We start from the raw sequence: 24,397 nt of genomic DNA, 5'->3' as shown, positions 1-24,397 counted from the left end.
AGTGGTGGCATCTAGGTTTCGGTTTCCAAGCTTCTGATTGGTGTAGCCTTATATGCTCCAGCCACTATCCTGAGGTTCCTTATCTGAGCCTTCGCTAGCCTCTTCGCTAGACCCCGTGGTTGACCTCGAGTTGGAGTGGGTGTGTGGTAGTGACAGCCCCATAAGCTATGGCGCTTCTGATGCACTTGGTGTATACCTCTCGCGCTCTGGTGGGGCCTGGGCCTCAGGTTTTAGCTGCAATCTTGGATAGTGCGTAGTCTTGAGTCCTCAGCTTTTCAACTACCTTCCCTTTGTGTGCTCTCCAGTTTAGTCTCCAGTCTAACCATATGCCTAAGAATCTGTTATAAGGCTGTGGTTTAATTTCCGCACCGTCTCGACTCGCTGGCTAAGCTAAATTATTAAATAATTTATAAGAATCTGCATTACCTTATCTATCCATATGTAATTTAGAATTTGTATGTAGTGGGGGGGAGATGTGCCATTATCCGGCCATTCGTTGCACTCGAAGCCTCCTATAGGTTGGCATTAAAAGGCTCTCCGTACTTAGTGTACTGGGGGTCTGCTCTATTCCACTATATTTGTTAGTCTGTTAGTTACCCTTTAAGTCCTTCATTCAAGCTCCTGTGCCTTTTATTCTTTTTAAGAGGAGCATGCCCAGTTCACTATATCGTGCTTTGGTTCAAAACTTCATTCCAGCTAGGTAACTCTTAATCTCTGGAAGACAAAGGCCACGCGTTTGATCAAAGAATACAAAAGACCAGATAAACGCCATCAAATATCCACTCATAACAACTCATAACAAATACAAAGAAGTTCACGAAAACCCCTTTAGCAAGCCCTCAAATAGTACTCCAATCCGTCTCCGTAATTCTCACAAACATATCCTCATGCAACTTAGTCAAATACGCCCTCTCCTTGACCGGGTTCTGCACATTGACAATCTGAAAGTCAAAGTGCCTTAGCAACTGTGAAGTAAACCTCGTAAGCAATCTCTCCTCACATCACCACATCACCACACCCATCAACTTACCTCAAAGAAAATCTTATTCAACTCCATCAGCGCCAAGTTCTTGCCTGCACAAGTCCACCTCCCCGACCCAAACAGCATATCCAACGCCTTCAACATGTGTGCCTTCCTCTCCGGGTCCGCCTCCAGAAACCTCTCCGGTCTGAAGATATCCGCGTCCTCACCAAAGATCTCCTTATTGTGCGTCAACGAGAGGGCGTTATGTCCGATTTCCGTTCCTGCCGGAAGGTACATCCCGTTCACAGTATCGCCGCCCTTGGGGACGACCTTGTAGTGGCCAAAGGTCAAGGGGGTGCCGATCCGGGAAGCTTCGGTGATGATGGCTTGGAGGTAGGGGAGCTTGAGGGCTTCTTCGTTGGTGATGGGGGAGGAGACTTTGCCTTGCTGCAGGGCTTCTTTGATCTCCCTCTTGAAGCGGCCGTAGGCTTGGGGGTTGGACATGAGGTAGAGGATGGTGGAGCGGATGGTTCCCTGGGATGTGTCAGTTGTATTTTCTCATGTTGGGTAGTGATATAACTAACCGCAGAAGTATCGGAGCCCGCCAAAATTACAAGGAGTGCCTCACCCTGGCATTCCATCTCTGACAGTCCGTTGCGAATGAAGCCACTCATCATGTCCTTTTGCTTCAAATCCTTGTCGGTAAAATGCTCCCCAATGAGCTTGTTAACGTAGCCCATGACCACTCCCAACCCAAACTTATCGCCTGGCTGCGGTCCAAACCATCTCAAAAGTCCATAGCTTCCGCCAAAGAGGTACCTCAACGCAGGAAGCTCCATCATCAAGAACATCAACACCAACCTGTCGTCCATCGCCACACACCAACCAAGTACATCGATCCCCTCATCCAGATGGCCCCACGGGGTCCCAAAGAGCAGCTTGGAGATCACATCCAGTGTAAAGAACCGCGAGATCTTGGAAAAGTCCGTCTGCACCAACTCCCCGTTCCTAGAGACATACTTTCGCTTGATCAAATCCACAAGTCTCACCAGTTGGGCATCAACGACACTCTCCAACCCACCCTCTGCCTCCCTCCCGGCGTAGGGCCCGGCAGTCTTGGACTTGATCGCGTCATGTTGGGGGGTGTCGATCAAAGTCCCCATATTGGTGGTGTCATGCTTGAACTTGCCGGCCGCGTACCAAGGGGATCGATCATACTTGCTCCTGGCACCGTTGGCCCTGCGGAAGATTTCGGGATCGCTGGTGACGACGGTGCCCGGGGCGGTCAAAACGAGGGGGCCATACTCGCGGAGGTTGATGTAGTTTTCTTTGACGTGGCCGGTGGCGATAGTGTAGACCTGCCAGATGTAGGAGAACTTGGCGACGAAGGGGCCGGGGAGGTGGCGGTAGCGGTACCAGGAGATGAAAGCGGTGGTGATGTACCAGACTGCGAAGGAGCCTGCTGCGAGGGTGAGGGCGGTGGTGGGGTTGAGGTCGAAGTTAAGGTTGATCAGGTCGTCAAAGAAGTCCATTTTGCTTTGATCCTGGGCCTGGATGAGAAAGGCTTGACAGGAGGGACTGGATCTTCAAGATAAACTCCACAGGCCAGGGTGAGTGGTCTTCTTGTACTCGAAGCTCACTGCCTTCTAGTTTCACATGGGTGCTGCTGCAACCCCCATCCTATACCGACCTCGCCACAAGGTCTGCCTTGCTGTAGCCAAGACGAGGAGAACATAGTCTTATATCTCACCGGTTTCCTCGAGAGCTGCAAAAGATGCGAACCGACATGGTAATATCAACATATAGTTCCATGCATGTAAACTAGGTGTAACGTCGCACCAGAGCACTAACCGCGTTTATGTAACGCTGCGGCTTCTCAGAGGCCCCCACGGTGTAGATCGTGAATAGAATCAAGGCCATAACTGCACCACTACTTCGAATTAGGAAACCAGTGCGCAGGGGAGTTGTTCAAAGGATACACAAGCTCACCTCGCTGCCGCCCTGTACCCTTGAGGCACATGTTGTTGCATATCGTGTAAGCGTGATTCATGTCGGGGACTCGCGAGGATGGGGTGGAATACGACTTCATTTTCCCCGGGTTGCCTGATATGTGGACCGGCAGTTGACTCTGCATTCGCTGTCGACGTGGGATGGCGGGGTACCTAGGCAGAGATAGGCGGTTTGCGACTCGCTGCCTTGAATTGGCCAGACAGAGATGCTTGCCAAGGAGGTCTAACGGGATGTGAAGAAAGGACAACCAAGTGCTGAACCACATTTGCATTTCTCGATCAATAATTGCCTGTCTGTAGCATGTCAGCATGCTAGTTAGTATCACGCCACTCACCAATCGTCCCCGGCCAGTCGCTCATATTGAATCACAATGACGGGAGATCGTCGAAATATCTATTTATCAGCAGTGTTTCACAACATTGGTTTTGCGAGCCTCAAACACACAAGCCGTCATCATACCCGTTTGCACAAGTTCGTTGCATGAGTACAATTATATTCTACCCACTGGCCCGCATAAATCTCACCAACATGCCTTTCGGCAGGGGATAAGACAACCCCCGCCGAACTCCGTCGGCATGCATATGCACCACCCGGGCCGCGTCGTCAGCAGCAAGGATAAGACAAACGCTGTTTCGACAGCGGGAGAAGATCTTAGCTAACCATTATAAAGGCCTCTACCCCACAACTTCAGCGATGATCTGATCTCTCTGTCCAGGCCCGAAGTTACCAACTCCCTACTGCAGAGCGAGGATCCGCCAAGATAACAGGGTCTTGGTGTTCCAGTCCCCGCAGTCATGCCACATCACACCTCTTGTGAGGCACGACACTAACACGACTCCAGCTTGAAGGTCTTGGAGCTTGGTACCTATAGATAGCGACATAGAAGCCACAATCCCATTTCCTGCTCTCATGCTCTTCGCCTCTCCGCATGTCTACCTCCACCAAAATGGACCTCCTCCTCTTTCCTAGCGATGGCTCCAACCCTCCCCCTCTTGTCCTCCCCTGCCTCCTTGCCTCGTTCACAGGCTTGCTCTCCCACGCCTGCTACTTCATCCATGGCTTTCACGACACCTCCGCCCTTCGCATCATCCTCTTCCACCTCACCTCGTACCTCCTCCTCACCGTCTACGCAACAGGCCGCCTTTCCCTCCTCCCAGGTTTACTCCTCTTCACCACCCTATTCCTCTCCTACCTCACCGCCCTCTTCACCTCCATCATCATCTACCGCCTCTTCTTCCACCCCCTACGCCACATCCGCAGTCTATTTTTGGCCAAGATAACCAAGCTCACGAGCCTGTACGCAGCTCGCAACGGCCAAAAGCACCTCGAGCAAGCGGCCCTGTTTGAAAAATACGGCAACTTTGTGCGCGTAGCCCCTAACGAAGTCTTTATGTGTTCGGTCGAAGGGATCAGAAAGATCCACGTGAGAGACAGCGGATGCAGGAAGCTGAATGCCGGAGTCTATGATGTTATCCATTCCGAGGGGGAGTATAACCTCGACTCCATTATGACGAGGGAAGAACACGCGCCTCGGAGAAAGGTGGGGGAGCGGGCGCTTTCTACCAAGGGTGAGTACAAAGCGTAGTAGTAGATCATTGCGGGGGAGAGCATGTGTACTGATAGAATTTGTCTTTTATCGTTGGCGATCCACGAGCCGAAAACACGAAAGGTCTGCCATACCTGGTTGGCAAAGGTTGCAAGCTTCAATGGTAAACCGATTGACACTTCGTTGTTTTCGCTCTTGATCTCTTTTGATCACATGGGAAAGGTTGAGTTTTCGCACGAGTTCCGATCGATTAGCCGGAAAGGAACACAGGATGCTACACTTGTTAGAGAGCATGTTTGGAGAGATTGGACAAATGGGAGAATTGACGTGGCTACTTAGCATTGCCCAGAATGTGAAGCTGAGCAAGACAGCCGCCGAGTTTGACCAGTTGACAATGTTGATGGCTGATAGGAGGGCCGCGGTAAGTTAGGACTGTGATACTGTTGGTCTGAAGATGAACAAAGCTGACACAAGACCGAAAAACAGGCGGAAGACAACAACAAGGGCGACATCCTGCAGCACTTCCTGGACGACATGAGATCCGAAAAGTCAATTGCCTTTACCAACAAAAACATCTTGTACTCGGACGCGGCTTTGGTCCTGACCGGAGCGACGTAGGTCTTTTTTTTCTCAGGAGATATTCTCGGTGACTGATCTCCATCATTGCAGTGATACCATCGGCGCCGTCCTCGCCCACCTGTTCTACCAGCTCGCCAACCACCCCCACTACCAAGACCTCCTCCACGTCCAATTTCAAAAGGCCTACGGCAAAACCATCCCAGACGAATTCACCAACCAAGACCTCTCCAAAATCTCCCTCCTCGACGCCCTCATCAACGAAACAATGCGTGTCGACAACCTGATCGCCAGCAACGACCCCAGACAGACACCCCCCGAAGGCATCACGGTCGATGGCGTCCACATCCCCGGGGGCGTGGCGGTCCGGGTCCCGGCGCACGCCCTCCACCGCAGCGAACAGTTCTACGCCGAGCCAGCTCAGTTTAGGCCGGAAAGGTGGCTGGACGACAACAAAGAGTATGTCAAAAATGCCGAGGCGTTCATCCCCTTTCTTGTCGGCCCGAATAACTGTGTCGGCAAGAGGATGACCATGAGCGTCCTTCGGCTTGTGATGGCGTACACGGTGTATAACTATACTTGGGAGAAGGCGCCGGGGGAGGATTGGAAGAGGATCCGAACGGAGTCGAAGGACAATTTGATTTTGAAGGCTGGGCCTTTTGAGGCGGTGTTTTTGCCTCGGTGATGAGCCGTAGGTGTGGTTGTGGGGTGGCAGGTGATGTAGACCTAAATGGAAGAGGACAATTTTCAGGGCCTGGGACTGGTCAATTATGGCCCTACATGTATCTACATTTCAACACAGTTGGTGGTTTTAACATTGTCAACCTCATGGATGTCGAGCAATGGATAAGTTGTTGGGCCCTCTGGAGCAGACAGAGCAGGAACCACCGGCCGACCTGGAAGCACCTGCCTGTTTCCCTCGCCAACCACAGAAGAAGCCACAAAGCTCGGAATGGAGCTTGGGCCTTTTTCATGTTGAACTTTGATCTGCTCCAACTTCTCAATCGCAAATGTGCAGCATCGTGCAGTTCTCCCCGACCTCCACCAGCTCCAGTTGCGACACCAGTTCCAGATGCGACTCCTGTTTCAACCTGCAGTTACAGGAGCTCCTAGAACTGCTTCTCTTTCTTTTTGTGTCATTCTTTCATTTACGACTACGTTGGACCTGATTGGAATACCTTATGAACTCGAGTCGGCTGGTAATGGACTGGAGTTGGCACTTGTGGACAACCAGATATCGATCGCAGTGCGCGTGTGCAGACTGAGGGAGCGGGTGAAGGCGGTCTTGTGGAGGTCCAGATACCGGTTGGACGCGGTGGAGTTTGAGAAGGCTCTGAGGGATAGGGCTTGGTTTGATGAAGAGATGGAAGAGGAGTGACTTGTGTCTGGTTGATGGAAATTGGTGTGAAGCGGGCTCATCTGTGGGGTTAATGAGTTGGTTCTGTAGGACTTGAAGGGTGTAGTAATACGTTTTGTACAAGATCTCTCGATGTTTTGCCCCCTTGGCACTTCGAGTCCTAGTTTCACTTCCTGCGCTAAGCCGTCGAATAGTATGTTCTTGACAACATATAGAGCAATGTAAGAACTCGAGCGCCGTGATACTCCCCCCTACACCGCAGCAACGCCCGAGGCCGAGGTAACGCCTCCAGGCGAGATCAACATAGCCTCTGGATTGTCGATATATTTCTTCAATTTCCATCCTCATGACGTTGGTGTCAAGCCTTTTCATCTTCTTCTGGGAAACGCTCTGTATTTTCACGGCTGTCAGCCGACCATTTGTGGGCTCGCGACGGATACACATGCCCCAGGTGAGGAGGCCTTGTTGGTTGCTCAACTAGCTTACACAAGCTCTCCAAGATTCATTGCAATGTCTGATGCTGCGGCTCGAGAGCACTGGTATAGCTACGGACAGGGTTTAACTTGTCACCACCTGCTCTGCCGTCCATCTAAGGTCAGGACAAGAATATATGTCAAACAATCATCTAGGGGCAGCAACAAATCAAATTTGACAAGTGATGCCTGCCATTTAACAGGTAATAGGATTACTGGAAAATGACATTGCTGGCGCGACAGTCGGTGTATTCCCGCCGTCAATTTTCGGTCGCAAATCCTTGTTTAGACTTGTAGGAGGAATTCCGAAGCCTCAGAGGGCTACTCTGGTCGTCTCTAGGTGTGGTAGTAGCAGCGGCGAGGCGACACTAGCGACCACGCTAGACGATTTGTAGTGGGACATGATGGCCTTCGGCATTGTAGGCAACGGTACACCCCCCACAACAACATAAGCCTGGAAAAACTCGTGCTCGAACGCACTGAACACCCCGGTGGTTTCATCCAACTCTTTATACAACCCCGTTTTCTTGTCAGAGGCCAGCGCTTGGCCCCTTTGCGTGGCCTTGCCGACCAGCTTGTCAGCCAGGGAGTGCGGTTTTGCCTTGGGGGCCTTGTCCTCTGGGAGGTGGCTGGCTATCCAGTGCAGGATGATGTTGATCTTGGTTAACACGGCCAGCTCCTACGCTGCTGTGTCGGTCTTGTTCAGGACGAGCGACCAAAACCGGGACAAGACTGGGCTGGCATGCGGGTGCTTGCCTGAGGCGATTAGTTTCAGCACACCCTGGCTGTCGGTGAAAACTTGTAAGCTGGCTCTTTTTGGGAGAGGACGGTTGAGTGCGGCCGGGCGCAGCTGCTGGAGCGCGTGGGTGAGAGTCTAGAGGACCGCGATTGCTTCAGCTAGGTGGTTGTGCAGGACGGGGGATATGGACCATCCGCAGGCGTGTACCTCGCCATGGCCAGCATCACCGGGGCAGGATTCTTTGCATACGATGGCGTAGCCGCCACACTTTGATTGGTCTTTGGGGTCGGGGCAGGAAGAACATGCCGCTGGTCTCTTGTTTGCTGAGCCGTCGCTGAAGTAAACCAGGTTTATGTCTCCCAGAGAGGAAGGTTTGTTCCAGGAATGTTGTGCGGTGCGGATCGGGAGGAGAGGGGATGTGCGATTACCCTCGATTACGACGGTGCATGTTATCTCTACCGTAAATATTGTCGCGAGTAACATAAAGGCCGAATGAATTGTTTGGGGGTTGCTTTTCTGTGTTCCACACCCCAAACAAGATACCTCAGGGGCACTGTGAGATATCATTAAGCCCCCATCAACAATCTTTTAGGGCCTGTTGCTATCTCCAAAGACCTGAAAACTAGCTTTCAATGTCGGTTGAACTACCTTACAACACCTTTTCACTGTCTTTGAAGGCCTTTGTATCGCATTTCAACACTTGTGTTCTATCCTTTGGCTTTATTCACGTTATGCAGTGCTGTTTATTTGAGTTGTGTTATGGACAGGTCTTAAGTTTCTCATGAAGGCGTGGGACCCTCGGTTGATGATATGTTGAGAGGTGTCAGCGGCAATAACATTGGCATCATGAACCTGAAATGTCGCCAGTACCATTCAACTGGTAGATAAGCCTCCCCCACACAGAAGAAATGGCACTGTAGACTATCATTCAACCCCTATTAAACCTGCTACATAGCTATTATCATGATGTGAGACCAATTCATGATCTTGCAAAGTGAACTTGATCATCATTTCCAATTAGCTGGCTTTTCACGAGTAGGTATACTTGACAGCCTTCTTATATTCTATAGAACCCATTGCAATCTCATTGTTCAAAACAATTTACTTCCACATGTTTGTTCACCAATATTTACCTACTGTTGTTTATTTACCATGTGGTGTGACATGTACAGTCAACAGCCACTGCTATTCAGACCAAAAGACTGGTTGCTGAGCCATCCAAGTTTGCGGGTTTAGCTCAGTTGGGAGAGCGTCAGACTGAAGTCCACTTCAATCATTAATCTGAAGGTCATGTGTTCGATCCACATAAACCGCATATTCTTTTGCACACTTTTGTGGAGTTATCTGCATCAAATGACGATTCGGCAGAGCTCCCACGGCCAAAATCGACTGGGAATTGACTTGATATCACCACATTGCCACATAAAGTTGTTCTTTTTTGCAATCCCCAACAAATAAGAAAGCTCCGACTTGTGTGCAACAGTGACAGTGACGGGAGTACGTGAGTACTACATCAGCGCACTAATGCCCAGGTCAATTGCCTTCATCGCAGGTTCGTTGGTGAGGCCTTTTGCTATTACCTGAAGGTGAAAATCCTTCGTGGTGTGAAGGACTTTTGGACAAATGCTTAGTTCTGCGCTATTTAGACGACAGATATGCTTGTCTCAAGTCTCAAGTCTTAGCGGCCGTTGACAACCCGAACATGAAGGAAGGCATTTAATTCTCCGAGTGGTGAAACTACCTACACTAAAAAGAGGTGGTTTGGATGCCAAGCATCACCAAACCTTCTTTGTGAACTCGGGCACACGGCAGACTCCAACATGGAAGATACCTCAGCCACGATCCATCAAAGAAAATTTTGTGGTCACGTCAAAATCTCGATATCGGTCAAAAAGGGACGTTGCCTCACCTCTTTTGGGCTTCTTGCATCGGGGAGGAACCCATTTCCAGTCTCATTGTCCCAAACTATAACAGTCTCACTCGGTAAACAACAGGCAATACCACACTGACGGAAGAGCGTTTCACTCAGGCTCATTGCCTCCTCCTGTATCAGTTGTGTTGTAGTAGTGATTGTTCCCCCTGTGTCTTAACAAATTCTTCAGTCAATAAACAACTCGGATTTTTTTGAAGGGGGCATTGAGGTGTGATTCATGAATGATACACGCCAAGGAGACCAAGCGAGCACAGACACAAGTAATTTCCGAAGCATCACGCACACCTCACCGATGCAGACAATTGATACCAAGATATCCCTGTTCTGTTGACTTTGGTTGTTGCTGCCCATCCACTTTGTGGTCCATCTGAAGTGTGGTTCGCCACAAAAATATCGTGATCCATTTCTGCGCAGACATGTGGTGCATGTGAGAAAAAAGGGTGAGGTCTGATTAAAAAGGTTGGGCCCACAGTGCTGCAGAGTGTACCGATTGATGGCCAACCATCTTATCTCATCCATGACGCTAGTCTACAGTACGAATGGTCTGTCTGGTACAAGCTCAATCTTGGCATCAGACATCGAAAAGGCTCAAAATTAGAGACCAAAAACAATCGCGATTCGAAACACCAAGATCACGACCACCAAGTTCAAATCCATGTCCAATTGCAAAGGTACACTGTTTAACTATTATTATATAAAAAAGCCCCACTCTTCACTCCTCCATTCTGTGGCTACAACTCCATAGGGTAGCCCTCATTGCTCCACTGCTGGGCGCTTCCGTCAAAGAACTTCACATTGTCGAATCCAAGCATTCTCGTGAGCACCCAGTAAAGCCCCGAGGCGTATCCGCCAACGCCGCAGCTCACAATGATCTCACCGTATGAACGAGAAGCGCCATAGCCGATTTGCTGGCGGAGCAGGGCGAGAAGTTCAAAGGTGCTCTTGAAGCTTCCATCAGGGTTCCAGACCTTCTGTGTGGGGAGGTTCTTGGCCGAAGGAATGTGGCCGGGTCTCTGAGCCCACTCTTCGAGGATAGAGCCGTTGTAGACAGCCTGGTCACGGCCGTCGAGGATGAAGATGCCCTGTCTGTTCTTGTTGATCTTGGAGGCGACGTAGTTGATGTCGACGAGGAAGCTCCTGTCAGGAGAGGAGATGAAGGTCTTGGGAACAGGGACGGGAACCTCGGTGGTGCTGGGAAGAGACTCGGAGGTCCAGGCAGGGAATCCACCATCCAGGATAGCAACACGGCCCGTGGAGAGACCGGCAAACTTGAGGGTCAGGGCCACACGGGGCCCGGCAGCCTGAGGGAAGGCGGGAACACCGACGCCGTTGACGAGAACGATCTTGGTGGCGGTGGATGGGGAGTTTCCCACGCCGATGGAGCCGAGGAAGGCGGCGAGGTCATTGTACTCTGGGAGCTCGAGAAGGAGATCGCCGGGGCCCATCTGAGACCAGGCGGAGATGGGCTCAAAGGGAGCGCTGATACTGCCGGGGATGTGGGAAACGGCATACTCTTCAGCGGACCGGAGGTCAATGACCACCATGTCGAGGTGCTGCTTGCATCTGTTGAGCCACCATGGCGAAACGATATCACCAAAGAAGAGGCATGCAAGGGGAGTGATGGCACGGTCTTCGATCTTTTGGGCGTTGCTCGAGAGAGCCGCGGCCGAGACGGAGGGGAGGAGGCCGGCAATGGCCGGAAGGAGAACCAGAGAAGGCAGCATGATGGTTGCAACCCGGGGGGCTAATAATGAGGAAAAATACGCGTACGGAAGCGACCGAGTGTGCGGAGAGAGCTGCAGCTGGGGGAGAAATGAGTGACTGAAGCTGGAAGTGACTGCTGCAACAAGATGAAAAGGTTGAAGGGGGTGGATGTCCAGTGCTATTTAACCTGCCCGGTCACCGTCCGCTGCCGAGCCCCAGTTCCACGTGGTAGTCGAGGATGTTCGCCGGAAAGGAGAGGAGACGGGTCTCGTCAGGTCCCCGGATATGGTGACGCCGGCGAGCAGAATCCAATAGCACCCCAGGCTGTTCCTCTTTCCTCCAGGCAACGTTGCAATGCAACTCGCCGATGACAAAGACTTTTGGGATATATCGTCTTGTCCAGTCCTCGTCATTTGGTTTAAGAAACAATGGACAAGACTTGGAAAAGGTCAAAGACTTTGACAGACATGGAATAACCCCCTCTTAGCGGCTCGACCACCTGCGCCAACGATATGATGGCCTGCAGACATCATTAAAATTTCCGCTGCAGCTGCATTGCCGACAGCACCACGCATGCTGTTGGCGAAGGCAGTGAGCTGCACTGCGACCCTGAAGAACTTCGCTTTGACCAGCTGTACCCCGCCCACTGCTCACCTCGGCAGTCTTGGAAGTGACCTCGACGAGGAAAATGAGGTTAGACTGTACTAATTACCTAGTGCTATAATGCCACAACAGACCCGGTCCGAATACCCAGGGCATGGCGAAGAGGAACGTGGTGCTGGCTATCTTTCACCACCAAAACAAACGCAACGATACCAAACGCGAATGAAGACCAGGAGAAGATTGGGTGAGTGGAGAATAGTATACCAATGTGACCTCGAGCATTGTTGGTACGGGATGTGGGTGACATCAGAAATGGAATGCATGAATATTATTTCTTATCCGCACTCATCCTGCCATTGCCTGCCCCGAGTTTTGTCTGCCACTCTGCCTCGACTCGACCCCAGTCCGAGCGGCAATCACCAAAAGCAATTCACGTCCCGGGGGCTTGTTGCCAGGAAGGGAGGCCTTCTGGACCTTTTCAGTTCTTTTTCAGCTTCCCCAGCCTTTCTTTAGTATCTGATGACGCTGATTGGCGGGGAATGACCGTGGCTGGAAAAGAAAGAGGGGTCCATTGCGGCTGCAGGGTTAATGTTAGCCTAGACTGTGGGGTGAAGGATCAGTGGCAGGGTTCAGAATCTGAACTTTCGCGGAATTACCCATCCCATGTCCTTGCTTGACCGAGTTGACGATAAAAGGGACCAGCAACTCTGCATGTGTCAAGACTTCTGAGAGGAAGGCTGCACGAGGCCAGCAACAAACTGCGTCCCTTCTCTTTATCTGAGGGCAGCACCGTAAGGTACCTTAGCTTGCCACTTCGCAGCCTTCTCGCCCAGCCCTCGGCTGGTTGCCCTCTTTGGGAACATCATGCCATCAGCTAACCAAATAAAAACACGCCAGGGGCTTCCACGAGTACTCGCTCGGATCCCGGGTTACTGCAGAACAGACCGAGGTAGCTTGGCAGGAGCTATCTGTTTCTAACACGCGTTGCTAAAAGTCTTGTCTGTTTTGCCTTGTGAGCGTGATGGAAACAAAACGTCGTCCGAACTCCTGAACGATAGGCTAAAATCGTAGTTGAACGGATACCGTGGAGCATGTGGAGAGAAGCCCTTGCCAATGCCGTTATCGCATCGGCATGCGGATCTCCAGCGTCCTCCACGCAATCCCACGAGTGTCGGAGCTTTGTATGGACTGGGTTGACTGTGCAGCTTGCCATTTGCCATTGGCCTCTGTTAGCAAGGACGCAAATGGAAAGGGGGTAGAGTACACAACTTCCGAAAGGGTAAGGAGGAAAAGGGGCCGCCCTGCCTCTGCCAGCATCACTTCAATGTGTGACTGACATTTCTTCACTCATGTTGTATTCTCTGCAGTCGGCCGGATGCAGCAATCATGTTATTCGGGGTTCTTTATGCAAGCAAGGTGAAGAGATTGCTTCTTATCCTTAGTGCTGTCCATTGGCGGATTGACCGTTGAGATCGAGGTCCTGATTTTAGCCTGCCGACACTGCGCACGGTGTTTGCCCGGTCTTTTTCCTCTTTCAACTGGCCGATGTTCTCCATTCTACCCGCCAGATAGTGCACACTACAACACAGTCCTGTGGAGTGTCTAATGATAGCTACCGGCAATTCCTGTGTTGTGCTGCTGAGACTGGTGGGACGGCAAGAACACAGTTTCCCGACCTGTGACATCCCGGACCGAGACAACCTCTCTGGTCTGCCGTGCCGTGCCGTGTTGTTGTTGCTCTTGTTTGCGGCAAGTCAAGAAACCGCTGCAGAAAAACCATCCCGAATGTGAGAGAGACGACCGAGCGTGAAGTCGTACGATCCGTATCCCTGCTCCGCAGTGCCCCGTCGTGTAAGAGAAGCGGGGTGATTCCGCTGATAACATCCGATGAAATCAGCTGGGACATCTGCAGCAGCAGAGCCCTGCCACACAACCACCGCCAAGCCTTGATGGGACCTGCCAAGGTACCGAGCCCTGTCCATTGTTCACCTTCCATGTCACTGGGTGCGGATAAAGTGAAGAGCATGAGAGGCCATTTCCGTTTATACTTTGTGCAATGGAGAAGCAACGGCGGACGATGGCGATAATGGTGGGGATAGAGAGGTTCTGAAAAGCCCTTTACTCGAGTTAAGCACTGAGCGATTGACCATGCGTTGGGATCTTGGTCGGTAATGGCAGCTCAAGTTGTTTTAGCGTTGCGTGCCACATGCTGACGGCCTGTCCGTGCTTCCCTTCAGAGATGCTCATGCTGCGGGCCTGAGTCGAAGAATCTCATGATGATCCACTGTCAGTCTTCAGCTCTGCCCGTGACCCACCGCTGGGCTCCCTGCAGGCCGGGTTCGGTTTTCGGGTGCCTTGCATCTGTTGCGTCGAGCAGGACCCCCAACGTCCATCACACCGGTCAGACATTCAGAGAAACACATCGCTGCTACCCTGGCGTGTAAGCGAGTCCCATGGTTGCGTTTGACGCTCCCCAAATGCCTTTTTTCCAGTGGCGGTTGACCTACCCGTGATAGGGCCTCTGGTTCGCCCTCTTGAACGGTCCCGAGGTTTTGATAAAGATCACCCTGCCGCTCCCCAACTTTCCTGGATCCCCCGTCCCCGTCCGTACCGTCTGTCTGGATCTTCCTCACGGTCAGGCCTGGTCTTGATCGACCAGCAGAGCACCCATCTTGGGTCGACAACACCTTTCGATTCCCACACCTTTTCTTCTTGTGACGAAGACGACGAGGACGACCATCCTTCGACAACATGTCTGCCACTGAAGCTTCTTCCCCTTTCGTGGAGCCCTATCCTGGGTATGCGGCCGAAAATAAGGGCCCAACCATCCTAGGCGTCACGTCGGCCATGACGTTGCTGGGCATCGTGTTTGTGGCGGCAAGAGTGTACAGCAGAGTGATCTCGATGGGCAAGATCTACCTCGACGACTACATCACTCTCTTTTCCATTGTAAGCTGATGTCGAACGAAGCAAGCCACGCTTGGATGGACTGGAAGCTGACCCGGGGCCCCCGTTAGACTCTCTGTGTTATATATGTTGGACTGGCTGGTGCCGCCATTTCGCATGGTGGTGGTAGACATCTCGATACCCTAAGCCCTGAAGATGTCAAAAAAGCCCTCTATTACACCGTCATCTCGTTCGTACCTGGCGTGTCGTCCTTTACGATCCCCAAGTTTGCCGTGGTGGTTTTGCTGCGCAAGATCTTGAACCCGGGCCGGGCGCACCGCATGGTCATGTGGGTGGTTTCGGTCATCTATGGCCTCCTCGCCATTGGCATGCTCGTCATCAACTTTGCCCAATGCACCCCAGCTCGTGCGCAGTGGTTGGACGCCCCAGGCAAATGCTGGGACCGTCAGATCACGGTCGACTATGCCATGGCCCTCGGAATTTATTCGGTTCTTTTCGACTTTTATCTCGCCATCTATCCCACCGTCGTTCTTTTCCAGCTGCAGCTCAACTGGAGGAAGAAGCTGGCTCTTTCGTCGTCGTTGGGCTTCGGATACTGTGCCGGTGTCATCACTTGCTACAAGTGCTACACGTTGAGTGGCCTCCTCGAGGTCGTGGACTTTACGTATACCGTCGACGATGTGGTTCTCTGGACAAAGTAAGCAACTTGACGGAACATGTGGACGGACAATGCTAACCTGGCAAACAGTATCGAAGCAAACTGCGTCATCATTGGCGCCTGCATTCCCTGCCTCTACCCCCTCATCAGGAAGCTATTCGGCAACTCTGCTCTCGGGGGCACCTCTGGTCCAACGGGCGGCAACTCCAAATCAGGGGGCGGGTACCGTGGAAACACTGGACGCACCAACACTGTCGTCACCATCGGATCTTATGCTAAGAACAAGGGACGCTCGCGCAGCAAGTCCATCTCGCAGCTGGACACCATCAACGACATGGATGCCGACGGCAAATACATCATCCTCGAGGAGCGCTCGTTCCACTGCAGCACCGCCGAGCTGACGGAACCGGATGCCATGGGGGCGAATGTGCAAAATGAGCACAGGAAGCCCGAGCGGGTAGCAAAACCAGACGGATGGTGATTTGGAGACGCGAAGGCGAAGCGGAAGCCAAAACAACAACAAAAAAAGGAGGGGGGGGGGAGGGGGTTCACCTCAATGGTGCGAGTGTTATACTCGATGTCTGTCGTTCAAAAAACGTGTATTATGTATTATGTATATGCCATTGCCGACTTGTGATTTCTTATGATACCCCGAAGATAGTAGTATAAAGACGCAAGTAATGTATTTGAACAGTCAATGGGTTCTGACGCGACGCTTGAGAATTTGTCATGCTGCAGGTACCCGGCACAGTGCGGTGATGTCGTCCGAGTCCAGTCCCTTTTCCAGACCTTCCATTAGCTGCCTGGAAATCAGACCAACATCTCCAATCCATCTTTTGTCTCATGCCATCACAAACATTATCGGCTCGAACCGGGCCGTTGAATTTTGAGCATCTTCGACTTGCCGTGTGCTTATCATCGGTGCATACTGCATGGCCCATGTCTCCCCGCAACGCCAACGGCCTGTACTTGATCATGGGAGGCCACAGCCAAACCCCGCTGGGTGACTTTGCCGGTGCGGTGGGCAAGTACCCGACCATTGTTGAGAACTCGGAGGGCGAGGAGGTGTTTATCGTGCAGGCGTATCCGTGGGGCGAGTACATTGGTTACATTGACGTTACCTACGATGCCGCCGGCAGGATCCTGGACTACCACGGAGTCCCTATCCACCTGACAAACACGACGGCTCAGGACGAGGATCTGCAAAGTCAGATTGACGGGTGGAGGAAGCCTTTTGAAGAGTTTGCCGCCCAGGTTGTGGGAGAGAGCAAGGTGGTGTTGGACCAGTCCTTGTGCCTGCAGCAAGAATGCCTGTTGGGCAACTTCATGGCCGAGTATATACCCTTTTCTCCGTCTTTTAAACCTTGGCTAACCCTGAGAAACCGCATTGCCATGCTCCTCTGGTCGACTCTTGAGGGCATCATGTCTAAGGTCAACCAGGTCAACGGCCGTCCCGTCACCTCCCTGTTGCAGGTCAGCCGCGGAATCGTCATCGAGTACAACCCTGACGCCTCGGCTACCACCAAACTCGTTGCTGTCACGATTGGCGGCAAGCCCCTGGACAAGGCGGCCGAGTACCGCATTGTGACTCTGGATTTCCTGGCTGGAGGTGGTGACAACTTCTTGTACCCCCCCTTCAAGAACCCGGTCGTCCTCGACACCCAAGATACAGTCTTGGTTGACTACATTGGGTACACTACACCGGTGGATATCAAGCTCGAGGGCAGAATTAAGCCCATCAGCAGGTGCAGACAAAAGTTTCTGGCCAAAAACGCTAAGTGGGCGGCTGATCAGGGGCCAATGAAGGCGTAATAATGCTGCTTGGTAGGAGTATATCTAAAGTTAATGTAATGAAGCGATCAATGTGGAAGCAACTCGGTCGACAATGTGACCGGCACAATGAGGGGGAGGTAACGTGAAATGACACATTCTGCAAGCCATAGTGTAATCGATCTCGGATTTCCTGCCTGATCTATATACATTTTCAAGGCCAACAGTGACCAAACTCAAAGCTCAAGCCGTGACATCATAGACGTTTGGCATATTCATTACTTCATTCACAGCATTATAATCCATGACATAACATGAGACACCATCCCCCGATACTTTTTAGAGCTTGGGGGTTGATCCAGCACCCTGCTTGAGGTCGAACCGGTCCAGGTTCATGACCTTGTCCCACGCGGCCACAAAGTCCTTGACGAACTTCTCCTGACCATCAGCCTGGCCATACACCTCGGCGATGGCACGAAGCTCGGAATGGGAACCAAAGATAAGGTCGGCACGTATACCCGTCCACTTCTTCTCGCCAGTCTTGCGATCCCTGCCCTCAAAGAGCTCACCCTGGTCATCGACCTTGGTCCACTCGGTGTTGGGGTCCAAGAGGTTGATAAAGAAGTTATTGGTAAGTTTACCTGGCTGAGCAGTGAAGAAGCCATGGTTGGAGCCGTTATAGTTAGCACCGAGGACTCTCAAACCGCCGACGAGCACGGCAAGTTCGGGGGCAGTCAGGGTCAATAAGTGAGCCTTATCCACTAGGTATTACTCAGTCTTAACCTGATCGTTACCGTGGCCGTAGTTGCGGAAGCCGTTAGCGTATAGCTCGAGGTGCTCAAAAGAGTGCACATCAGTCTGCTCCTGGGAAGTATTAGTGCGGCTAAGAGTGAAGGGCACCGAGATACCGGCAACCTGCTCCAAGGCAGCGACACCACCGAAAACGATGATATCGGCGAGCGAGACCTTCTTGCCACCCGTAGCCTGCTCGTTGAACCTCTTCTGGACGTTCTCCAAGGCCGCAAGAACCTCAGCCAGCTACACAGGGTTATTGACCTTCCAGTCCTTTTGAGGAGCCAGGCGGATACATGTGCCGTTGGTACCACCGCGCTTGTCGCTGCCGCGGAAGGTAGAGGCCGAGGCCCAGGCGGTAGAGATAAGCTTGTGTGGCGCAAGGCCGGTGGCAAGAATCTCGCGCTTGATGGCGGTAATGTCGTTGGCATTAATAACGGGGTGATCCAGAGGGGGGAGGGGTCTTCCCAAATAAGAACCTCGGATGGGATCTCGGGGCCGAGCCAGCGGGATCTGGGACCCATGTCACGGTGCAGAAGCTTGAACCAGGCACGGGCAAAGGTATCGGCGAACTGGTCGGGGTACTCCAGGAAGCGACGAAAGATCTTCTCGAAGCTAGGGTCGAAGGGAAGAGAGAGATCGGTGGTTAATATGCGGGGGAGATACTTCTTATTGGGGTTAAAAGCATTAGGAATAAAAGGCTCCGCGTTCTTGGCCACCCACTGGTTGGCACCAGCAAGAGACTTGGTAAGCTCCCACTCGTACTTAAAGAGGTATTTAAAGAACTGGTTGGTCCACTTAGTAGGGTTCTTAGTCCAGATAACTTCAAGGCCGGAGGTAATGGTGTCTGGGCCCTTGCCCGAGCCATACTTGTTGCTCCAGCCAAAGCCCTGCTGTTCAATGGAAGCCGCCTCGGGCTCAGCGCCAACATTGTCGGCAGGGGCAGCACCGTGGGTCTTGCCAAAGGTGTGGCCACCGGCAATCAGAGCCACCGTCTCCTCGTCATCCATGGCCATGCGGCCAAAGGTGACGCGTATATCACGGGCAGCCGCGACAGGGTCTGGATTGCCATCGGGGCCTTCGGGGTTGACATAGATCAGACCCATGTGGGCGGCCGCCAGAGGAGACTCGAACTCGCGGTTGTGGATGTCGGTATGGCTCTTCTTGGACTCGTCACCAGAGACGATGCCCTTGCCGGCAATGCCCTCCTGGCCGTGGGCGTAGCGAGCCTCATTGCCCAGCCATGTAGTCTCACCACCCCAGTATGCAGACTCGTCGGCTTCCCATCGAAGCCAAAGGTCTTGAAGCCCATGGACTCGAGGGCCACGTTGCCCGTCAGGAGCATGAGATCAGCCCACGAGATCTTGTTGTCGTACTTTTGCTTGATGGGCCACAGCAGGCGCGAGCCTTGTCGAGACTGACATTGTCGGGCCAGCTGTTGAGAGGAGCAAAGCGTTGCTGGCCCTGGCCACCACCTCCACGGCCGTCAAAGACGCGGTAGGTGCCGGCACTGTGCCAGGCCATTCTGACGAAGAGACCGCCGTAGTGTCCAAAGTCGGCAGGCCACCAGTCCTGCGAGTCGGTCATGAGGTCGGTCAGGTCCTTCTTGAGGGCATCGTAGTCGAGGGACTTGAAGGCGGCGGTGTAGTCGAATTCCTTGTGGAAGGGGTAGGAGGCGGCCGTGTGCTGGCGAAGGATGTTAAGACGCAGCTGGTTCGGCCATCAGTCGAGGTTACGGGTACCACCTCCAGCTACCGGGCTGTGTTTGACGGGGCATTCTCCCATGATGGCGGTTTGTCGACGACTCGAAGAAAAAGACTTGAAGATGTGTGTGTGATGTGTGGTGTTGGAGCAAAGTGAGAGAAAGCAAAGCCACAGGTTGCTCAAGACAGTGAAAAGGATGAATAGGGGAAGTTAGGGGAGGCGGGAAACGGCGGCGGAAGAAGAGGGGCCACTGCCTAACATACCTGTGCGAAGGGGAAAGAGGGCCGGAGGGGTCCGACGGGAGGTGCAGATCGCGGTCGAAGCATCTGGATCTTAGAATAGTCGCCGACTCCGCTCTTCTCTCTCTCACACACAAACACCAACAGTGACCAAGCACATACCACTTACCACCCATGGACACGCATACCTCACCAAGTACCGTCACGTCAACCCCGCATGGTGAGGGGCAAGATGCAAGATCGCGACATAGCTATTGCCCCGCTTCCCCCTTCCTCTCATTCTTTCTCAAGGTGTATTATTCAGCAATCGCCATTGTCACGATTCCCGAGCCTTCGTGGCAATGGGCGGCTGTTGCTCTGGACTCGCCACGGTCGTTGTGCTGAAGTAAGTGGCCGTAGAGGTGCACGCGGTTCAAAGTGGCCTTCCAGGTTGATGATATACGGTGACGCTGATTGGTGGGGTACCTCGTGCTCGGAGTTCGGATGTAGGACGGAGTCGTTGCAGAAGAGCATCCACATTGGTTGTCTTGCCCGTCTCTGCGTTGTCCATGGCAGACACGCAGACCAGTGAGCCCAGTCGTGTCCGGGCGAGATGGAGGAGGGACCCTTCGAATGCCAAGACCATCGCTCGCAGGGTCTTGCCCCTGTCAAAATAGTCAACCGGGCCCACTGTTAAGGAATTAATATCTGGCAGTGGGACCTGGGCCTTTAGGAGCCACCCGGGCAACTCAACCTGGTACAATAAACAACAGAATTGACACCTTTTGGCACCCCATATACGATTTAACAGCCCCCATCCGCGTCATGGCAGCGTTGGCTTGGCGACCAACAAACCCACAAATACCCACTTTATTTGGCCGTCTGGGAATAGCTTCAAAGTTTAACTTGGCTTCCCAGATTTCGCCATCTTTGTCAGGCAAGTACGTAATATATTTTTATGGAAAAGACTAGCAAACTCAGACAGCCAAGAATCACATTCTATATGCGTTACGAAAGACAAGACCACAGAAATTTGACTTGGCTGGCAACCGGACTTGAACATCATCGAGACCCTCAGATTTTTGGTTCGTGGACGATGGGCACATGGACAGATGTGGGAGTGGCCTGCTCCTGAAAGACTGTCGAGGACTGCTGCTGCTGTACGGGCTGGCTGGAGAGTGTCTTTCGCACATCATTGTCAAGGAACGGCCGAACCAGCCCGAGGCGAAGCCGGCCAAGCCCTTCCATGCGATCCGCACTCTGAGAAGGGATTCTCAAGACAGTTTCCCTGTACAGAGTTCCGGTCGTGATATCAAAGGAACAGGCAATGGCACGCTTCATGCCGCCTTCGCTGCCACCGAGTACCAGAACCGTGGGAGGACGGACAGCATAAAACAGTGTGACGGTCATGTTGTAGGTGTCCACAAGTGTGAACACCTTCATCTGGCCCATTTTGCTGCGGCTCATGTCCTGACAGGAAGCCACGGTCGGATGGTAGCTACAATACCGCCCGCCACTAGCGTTGCTTGAGCAGTGCGAACAGGGGCTGGTAGGGTCTATCGATTCGACATGATACGTGTCAATGTTCCCGTCGAGACTGAGAACCGGCACCGCATTCTGGATACCAGTTCCAGGGTCGATGGCGTCTTGGTACTTGAACTTGACCGACCGCTCGCGAGTGACTCTGCCCTGGGTGTGTCGAGAAAGAGGTGAACCCCATGTGCTCCACTGAAGACGAGCATGACTACCTCTGGTACCAAACAGCTTCTCTTCAATCGCCTCGATGGGAACATAGCCTTCAATTCCAAAGAAGCACGGCTCCACTTCCCAAAGCTTTCCAGAGTAAATGTGCCAGAGGAAATAGGGGGCCGGCAGAATGAAGAAGAGAAGAGTGATGACCGTGATAGCAACACCCGCTTGGTAGGCTGGGTTGGTAGGCACTGGGTAGTTATACATGGAGTTCGGCATCGGAGGCGGCGGTTGAAACAGGGCTGCAAGGATGACGCCGATAAAAAAGACCAAAGGGGACCAGACGAGGAAGTAGATGAAGAATTCACGCTTCGCCGTCAGCTTCCGTAGCGTTCGAACCCGCGTGAACTCTGACCACTGAATCTGGGCGCCCTTGGCATCGTCTATCACCACCGTGTCATTTTCGCCAATGGCGCAGATCTGCGTGTTTGGGTACACATCCCACAAGCTAGCCTTGTACTGGTCTGTCATGAGCTCCCAGTTCTGCCCGGGAAAGTCGGGCAAAAGACAGATCAGACGCTCCATGAGACGATCACTGTCCTGAGGCAGAGACAAACGAGCAAAGGCCTGGAAAGAAGTGTCGGTGCTGTCGATGGGAGGCCGGATACGCAAGAGACCCATGAGGACGTAAACACGGTCGCCTGGATGCATCGCACGGAAATGGCGGCTCATCAAGCACTCTAGAGCAATCTTGACGAGCTCGAGACGGCTGAGGTGAAGGTTGCCATAGTGCTCGATCAGCTGGCGCGAGTTCAAGGCGTCTGCCCATGCACAGGTTGGGAAAAGGGCTTTGGGTATCTCGGTGAATTCGTATGGATTCATGGAAGGTCGAGTGCCGCAGTGCCAGACGGTGACTGTCTCACCCTTGCTGAGAACGATCTCTGGTAAAGTCCAGACTCGTTCACCCCACACACGGAGTGCGTTGGGATCCCAGGGTCTTTGCAGGTTACCAACCACAACGGCCACATGCTGTGCGGTTCGAATAATATCGCTGATACTGTAGGTCTAGGTACGCAAAGTCAGTCAGACATATACATCCAGCACAATGACTGGGAGTATCGAGCTTACATCTTGGTTGGCAAGGAGCTCCTTCTCTTCTCCGTCCACATTAACCACTCTTCCAAGGTGGTCTACCCTTTTCGTCGGCGGCATACAGTTTGCAGAGCACCAAAAGGCCTTGGGGTGCTGACGTAGATCCTGCTTCTCAGGCTCGAGCCCAAAGTACTTGACAGACGCCTTCACGCCCACGGAGAGAAGAGCGTCGAGGTCGCCCTCGTTGTTGCGGGGCAGCCCGGACTCGTTCTCCCTCGACTTGAGCTCATAGTGTGCCGAAGACCAGGCAATCATGATGAATGGGGTGATGTCATTGTCAGGCACCGGGCGTGTTTCAAACGAGAACAACTTGCGGCCATCTGGAAGCTCTGTCTGCACCAGGTAGTTGAGGAACCTTGGCCGAAAAGTCCGGTATGACGAGAGTGCCGCCGTGGTATTCCAGGAAGTGTACCTGTAGAGCAACTGAGCGACTTGGTGCCGATTTTCCAGCATGTTGCGGGCCAGGCGAGGATACTTTAGGCCGCGGTACATCAGCGGCAGATATTTGGTAGGATCCTTTCCTTCAACGGGGCCTGAGGGGTCATACACCGTCCACGACATGAGAAAGATTGCCACAGACGGGATCCACATTCCAATGACAATGCACCAATCTTCAAAGGTGAACTTGGATCTGTGACCCCTCCTCTCGGCCGGTATAAACCGAAAGGGGAGGTTGCCTACCCGCAAGAGAAACGGTGTCACATTTCGAATAGGCGTTCGCTTCCAGGTGCAATTGGGGTCGACAGAGCCAAGGAGACAAATGGAAGAAGGTGCTTGGACATAAAGTTTCTCAATCTTTCCGGTGAATGGGTCGATGTAGCATTCGAACGGCTGGTTGTACACCTTTTCCCTTCCCAGACCATCTGTAACGAAAAACGGTGTCGAGTCGGCATACTCGAGGTTGGGGCGAAAGTACAGGTGAGGTCCACCAAACCAACGCCAGGAAAAGCCCCCTTTGAAGAAGGCAGCCCACCAACTGGACACATCCTGGTATGGGTTAGGATGGGAGCTCGCCCCTGAGCCCGTAGAAAGAGGTTTTTCTGACATAGCGGTACCCGGTGTGTCTAGAAGCAAAAGAGTCTTCGTCGCGACTTGGGCTTGGAGTTGTTGGTGAAAGCCGGACGTGCTGCAGTATTGCCTGTCTGAATTAGAATGATTTCTATAGGTAGTGTGAAAGTTGACTCACTGTTGGCAGGGAGAGCTCCTGATCCTGGTGTGTTTGTAACTGGTCGGGGGGCGGGAGGATATTGGGGAGGGTGTGAGACGCTCTGGGAACTCGAATGAACTTGTGCTGGAGGGACAGCCTCGTTCATCAAAGTCAGGAACCCGTTGATCCGATCACGATCGGGCTGGATGTCTGCACCGTGATAGTCTACCTGGCGTCCAGTGGATGCCATGAGTTAAGTAAGCCTGGGAAGAGTGACAAGGAGAAAAGAACAAAGGCAACAGATTTTTATGAAGAGAGGGAGGGTAAGAGTATTTATCTTGAGAGCCTTGTCAGATTGGTAATGTGACATTGGTATCTGTTGATCGTCTCGCGTCCGGAGCCCTGGACAAAATATTAGGTCCACCCAGATGATATTCCCTGCGCACTTCAGCAAC

The 24,397-nt window shown here is 52.6% G+C and overlaps 5 protein-coding genes and 1 non-coding gene across 6 annotated transcripts; 2 read left to right on the top strand and 4 right to left on the bottom strand.

Moving 5' to 3' along the window:
* Nucleotides 1-657: 657 nt before the first annotated feature.
* On the bottom strand, nucleotides 658-3,440 carry QC764_600010 (uncharacterized protein). The gene is made up of 3 exons (XM_062948524.1): nucleotides 1,549-3,440; nucleotides 1,031-1,498; nucleotides 658-965 (listed from the first exon to the last, which is right to left on the bottom strand). Exons 1-3 carry the CDS (start codon nucleotides 2,494-2,496, stop codon nucleotides 840-842), a joined length of 1,542 nt encoding a protein of 513 aa, XP_062797774.1. The 5' UTR covers nucleotides 2,497-3,440; the 3' UTR covers nucleotides 658-839.
* Nucleotides 3,441-3,945: 505 nt separating this feature from the next.
* Nucleotides 3,946-5,984, top strand: QC764_600020 (uncharacterized protein; the record flags this gene model as incomplete). The annotated part of the gene is given in 6 exon segments (XM_062948525.1): nucleotides 3,946-4,081; nucleotides 4,132-4,514; nucleotides 4,644-4,802; nucleotides 4,810-4,941; nucleotides 5,007-5,134; nucleotides 5,190-5,984. Coding segments are annotated over 6 exon segments (1,530 nt in total). The 3' UTR covers nucleotides 5,782-5,984.
* Nucleotides 5,985-8,891: 2,907 nt separating this feature from the next.
* On the bottom strand, nucleotides 8,892-8,980 carry QC764_0095630. Its single transcript has one exon. It is a non-coding gene; the product is annotated as a tRNA-Phe (tRNA).
* A 1,349-nt stretch (nucleotides 8,981-10,329) lies between these two features.
* On the bottom strand, nucleotides 10,330-11,322 carry QC764_600030 (uncharacterized protein; the record flags this gene model as incomplete). The annotated part of the gene is made up of 1 exon (XM_062948526.1): nucleotides 10,330-11,322. The coding sequence occupies one exon, from the start codon at nucleotides 11,320-11,322 to the stop codon at nucleotides 10,330-10,332; it is 993 nt and encodes a 330-aa protein (XP_062797772.1).
* A 3,334-nt stretch (nucleotides 11,323-14,656) lies between these two features.
* On the top strand, nucleotides 14,657-15,951 carry QC764_0095610 (uncharacterized protein; the record flags this gene model as incomplete). Its single annotated transcript, XM_062940986.1, has 3 exons — nucleotides 14,657-14,854; nucleotides 14,923-15,509; nucleotides 15,561-15,951. 3 exons carry the CDS (start codon nucleotides 14,657-14,659, stop codon nucleotides 15,949-15,951), a joined length of 1,176 nt encoding a protein of 391 aa, XP_062797771.1.
* Nucleotides 15,952-20,847: 4,896 nt separating this feature from the next.
* Nucleotides 20,848-24,322, bottom strand: QC764_600050 (uncharacterized protein). The gene is made up of 3 exons (XM_062948527.1): nucleotides 23,982-24,322; nucleotides 22,772-23,937; nucleotides 20,848-22,708 (listed from the first exon to the last, which is right to left on the bottom strand). The coding sequence occupies exons 1-3, from the start codon at nucleotides 24,190-24,192 to the stop codon at nucleotides 21,029-21,031; spliced, it is 3,057 nt and encodes a 1,018-aa protein (XP_062797770.1). The 5' UTR covers nucleotides 24,193-24,322; the 3' UTR covers nucleotides 20,848-21,028.
* Between the last annotated feature and the right edge of the window lie 75 nt (nucleotides 24,323-24,397).

The sequence above is a fragment of the Podospora pseudoanserina genome, chromosome 6 (assembly GCF_035222485.1).
Source record: "Podospora pseudoanserina strain CBS 124.78 chromosome 6, whole genome shotgun sequence".
Taxonomy (NCBI): domain Eukaryota; kingdom Fungi; phylum Ascomycota; class Sordariomycetes; order Sordariales; family Podosporaceae; genus Podospora; species Podospora pseudoanserina.
This window is presented reverse-complemented; position numbering and strand designations above follow the sequence as displayed.

Bases quoted from the DNA above. Each gene is read 5' to 3' on its own strand.
- QC764_600010 (XM_062948524.1), bottom strand. From the start codon at position 2,496: ATGGACTTCTTTGACGACCTGATCAACCTTAACTTCGACCTCAACCCC. The intron at 1,499-1,548 runs GTTAGTTATATC...GACACATCCCAG, and splicing joins CGGGCTCCGATACTTCTGCG to GGAACCATCCGCTCCACCAT. The intron at 966-1,030 runs GTAAGTTGATGG...TTTACTTCACAG, and splicing joins TGAATAAGATTTTCTTTGAG to TTGCTAAGGCACTTTGACTT.
- QC764_600050 (XM_062948527.1), bottom strand. From the start codon at position 24,192: ATGGCATCCACTGGACGCCAGGTAGACTATCACGGTGCAGACATCCAG. The intron at 23,938-23,981 runs GTGAGTCAACTT...ATTCTAATTCAG, and splicing joins AGGAGCTCTCCCTGCCAACA to ACAGGCAATACTGCAGCACG. The intron at 22,709-22,771 runs GTAAGCTCGATA...TTGCGTACCTAG, and splicing joins AGCTCCTTGCCAACCAAGAT to ACCTACAGTATCAGCGATAT.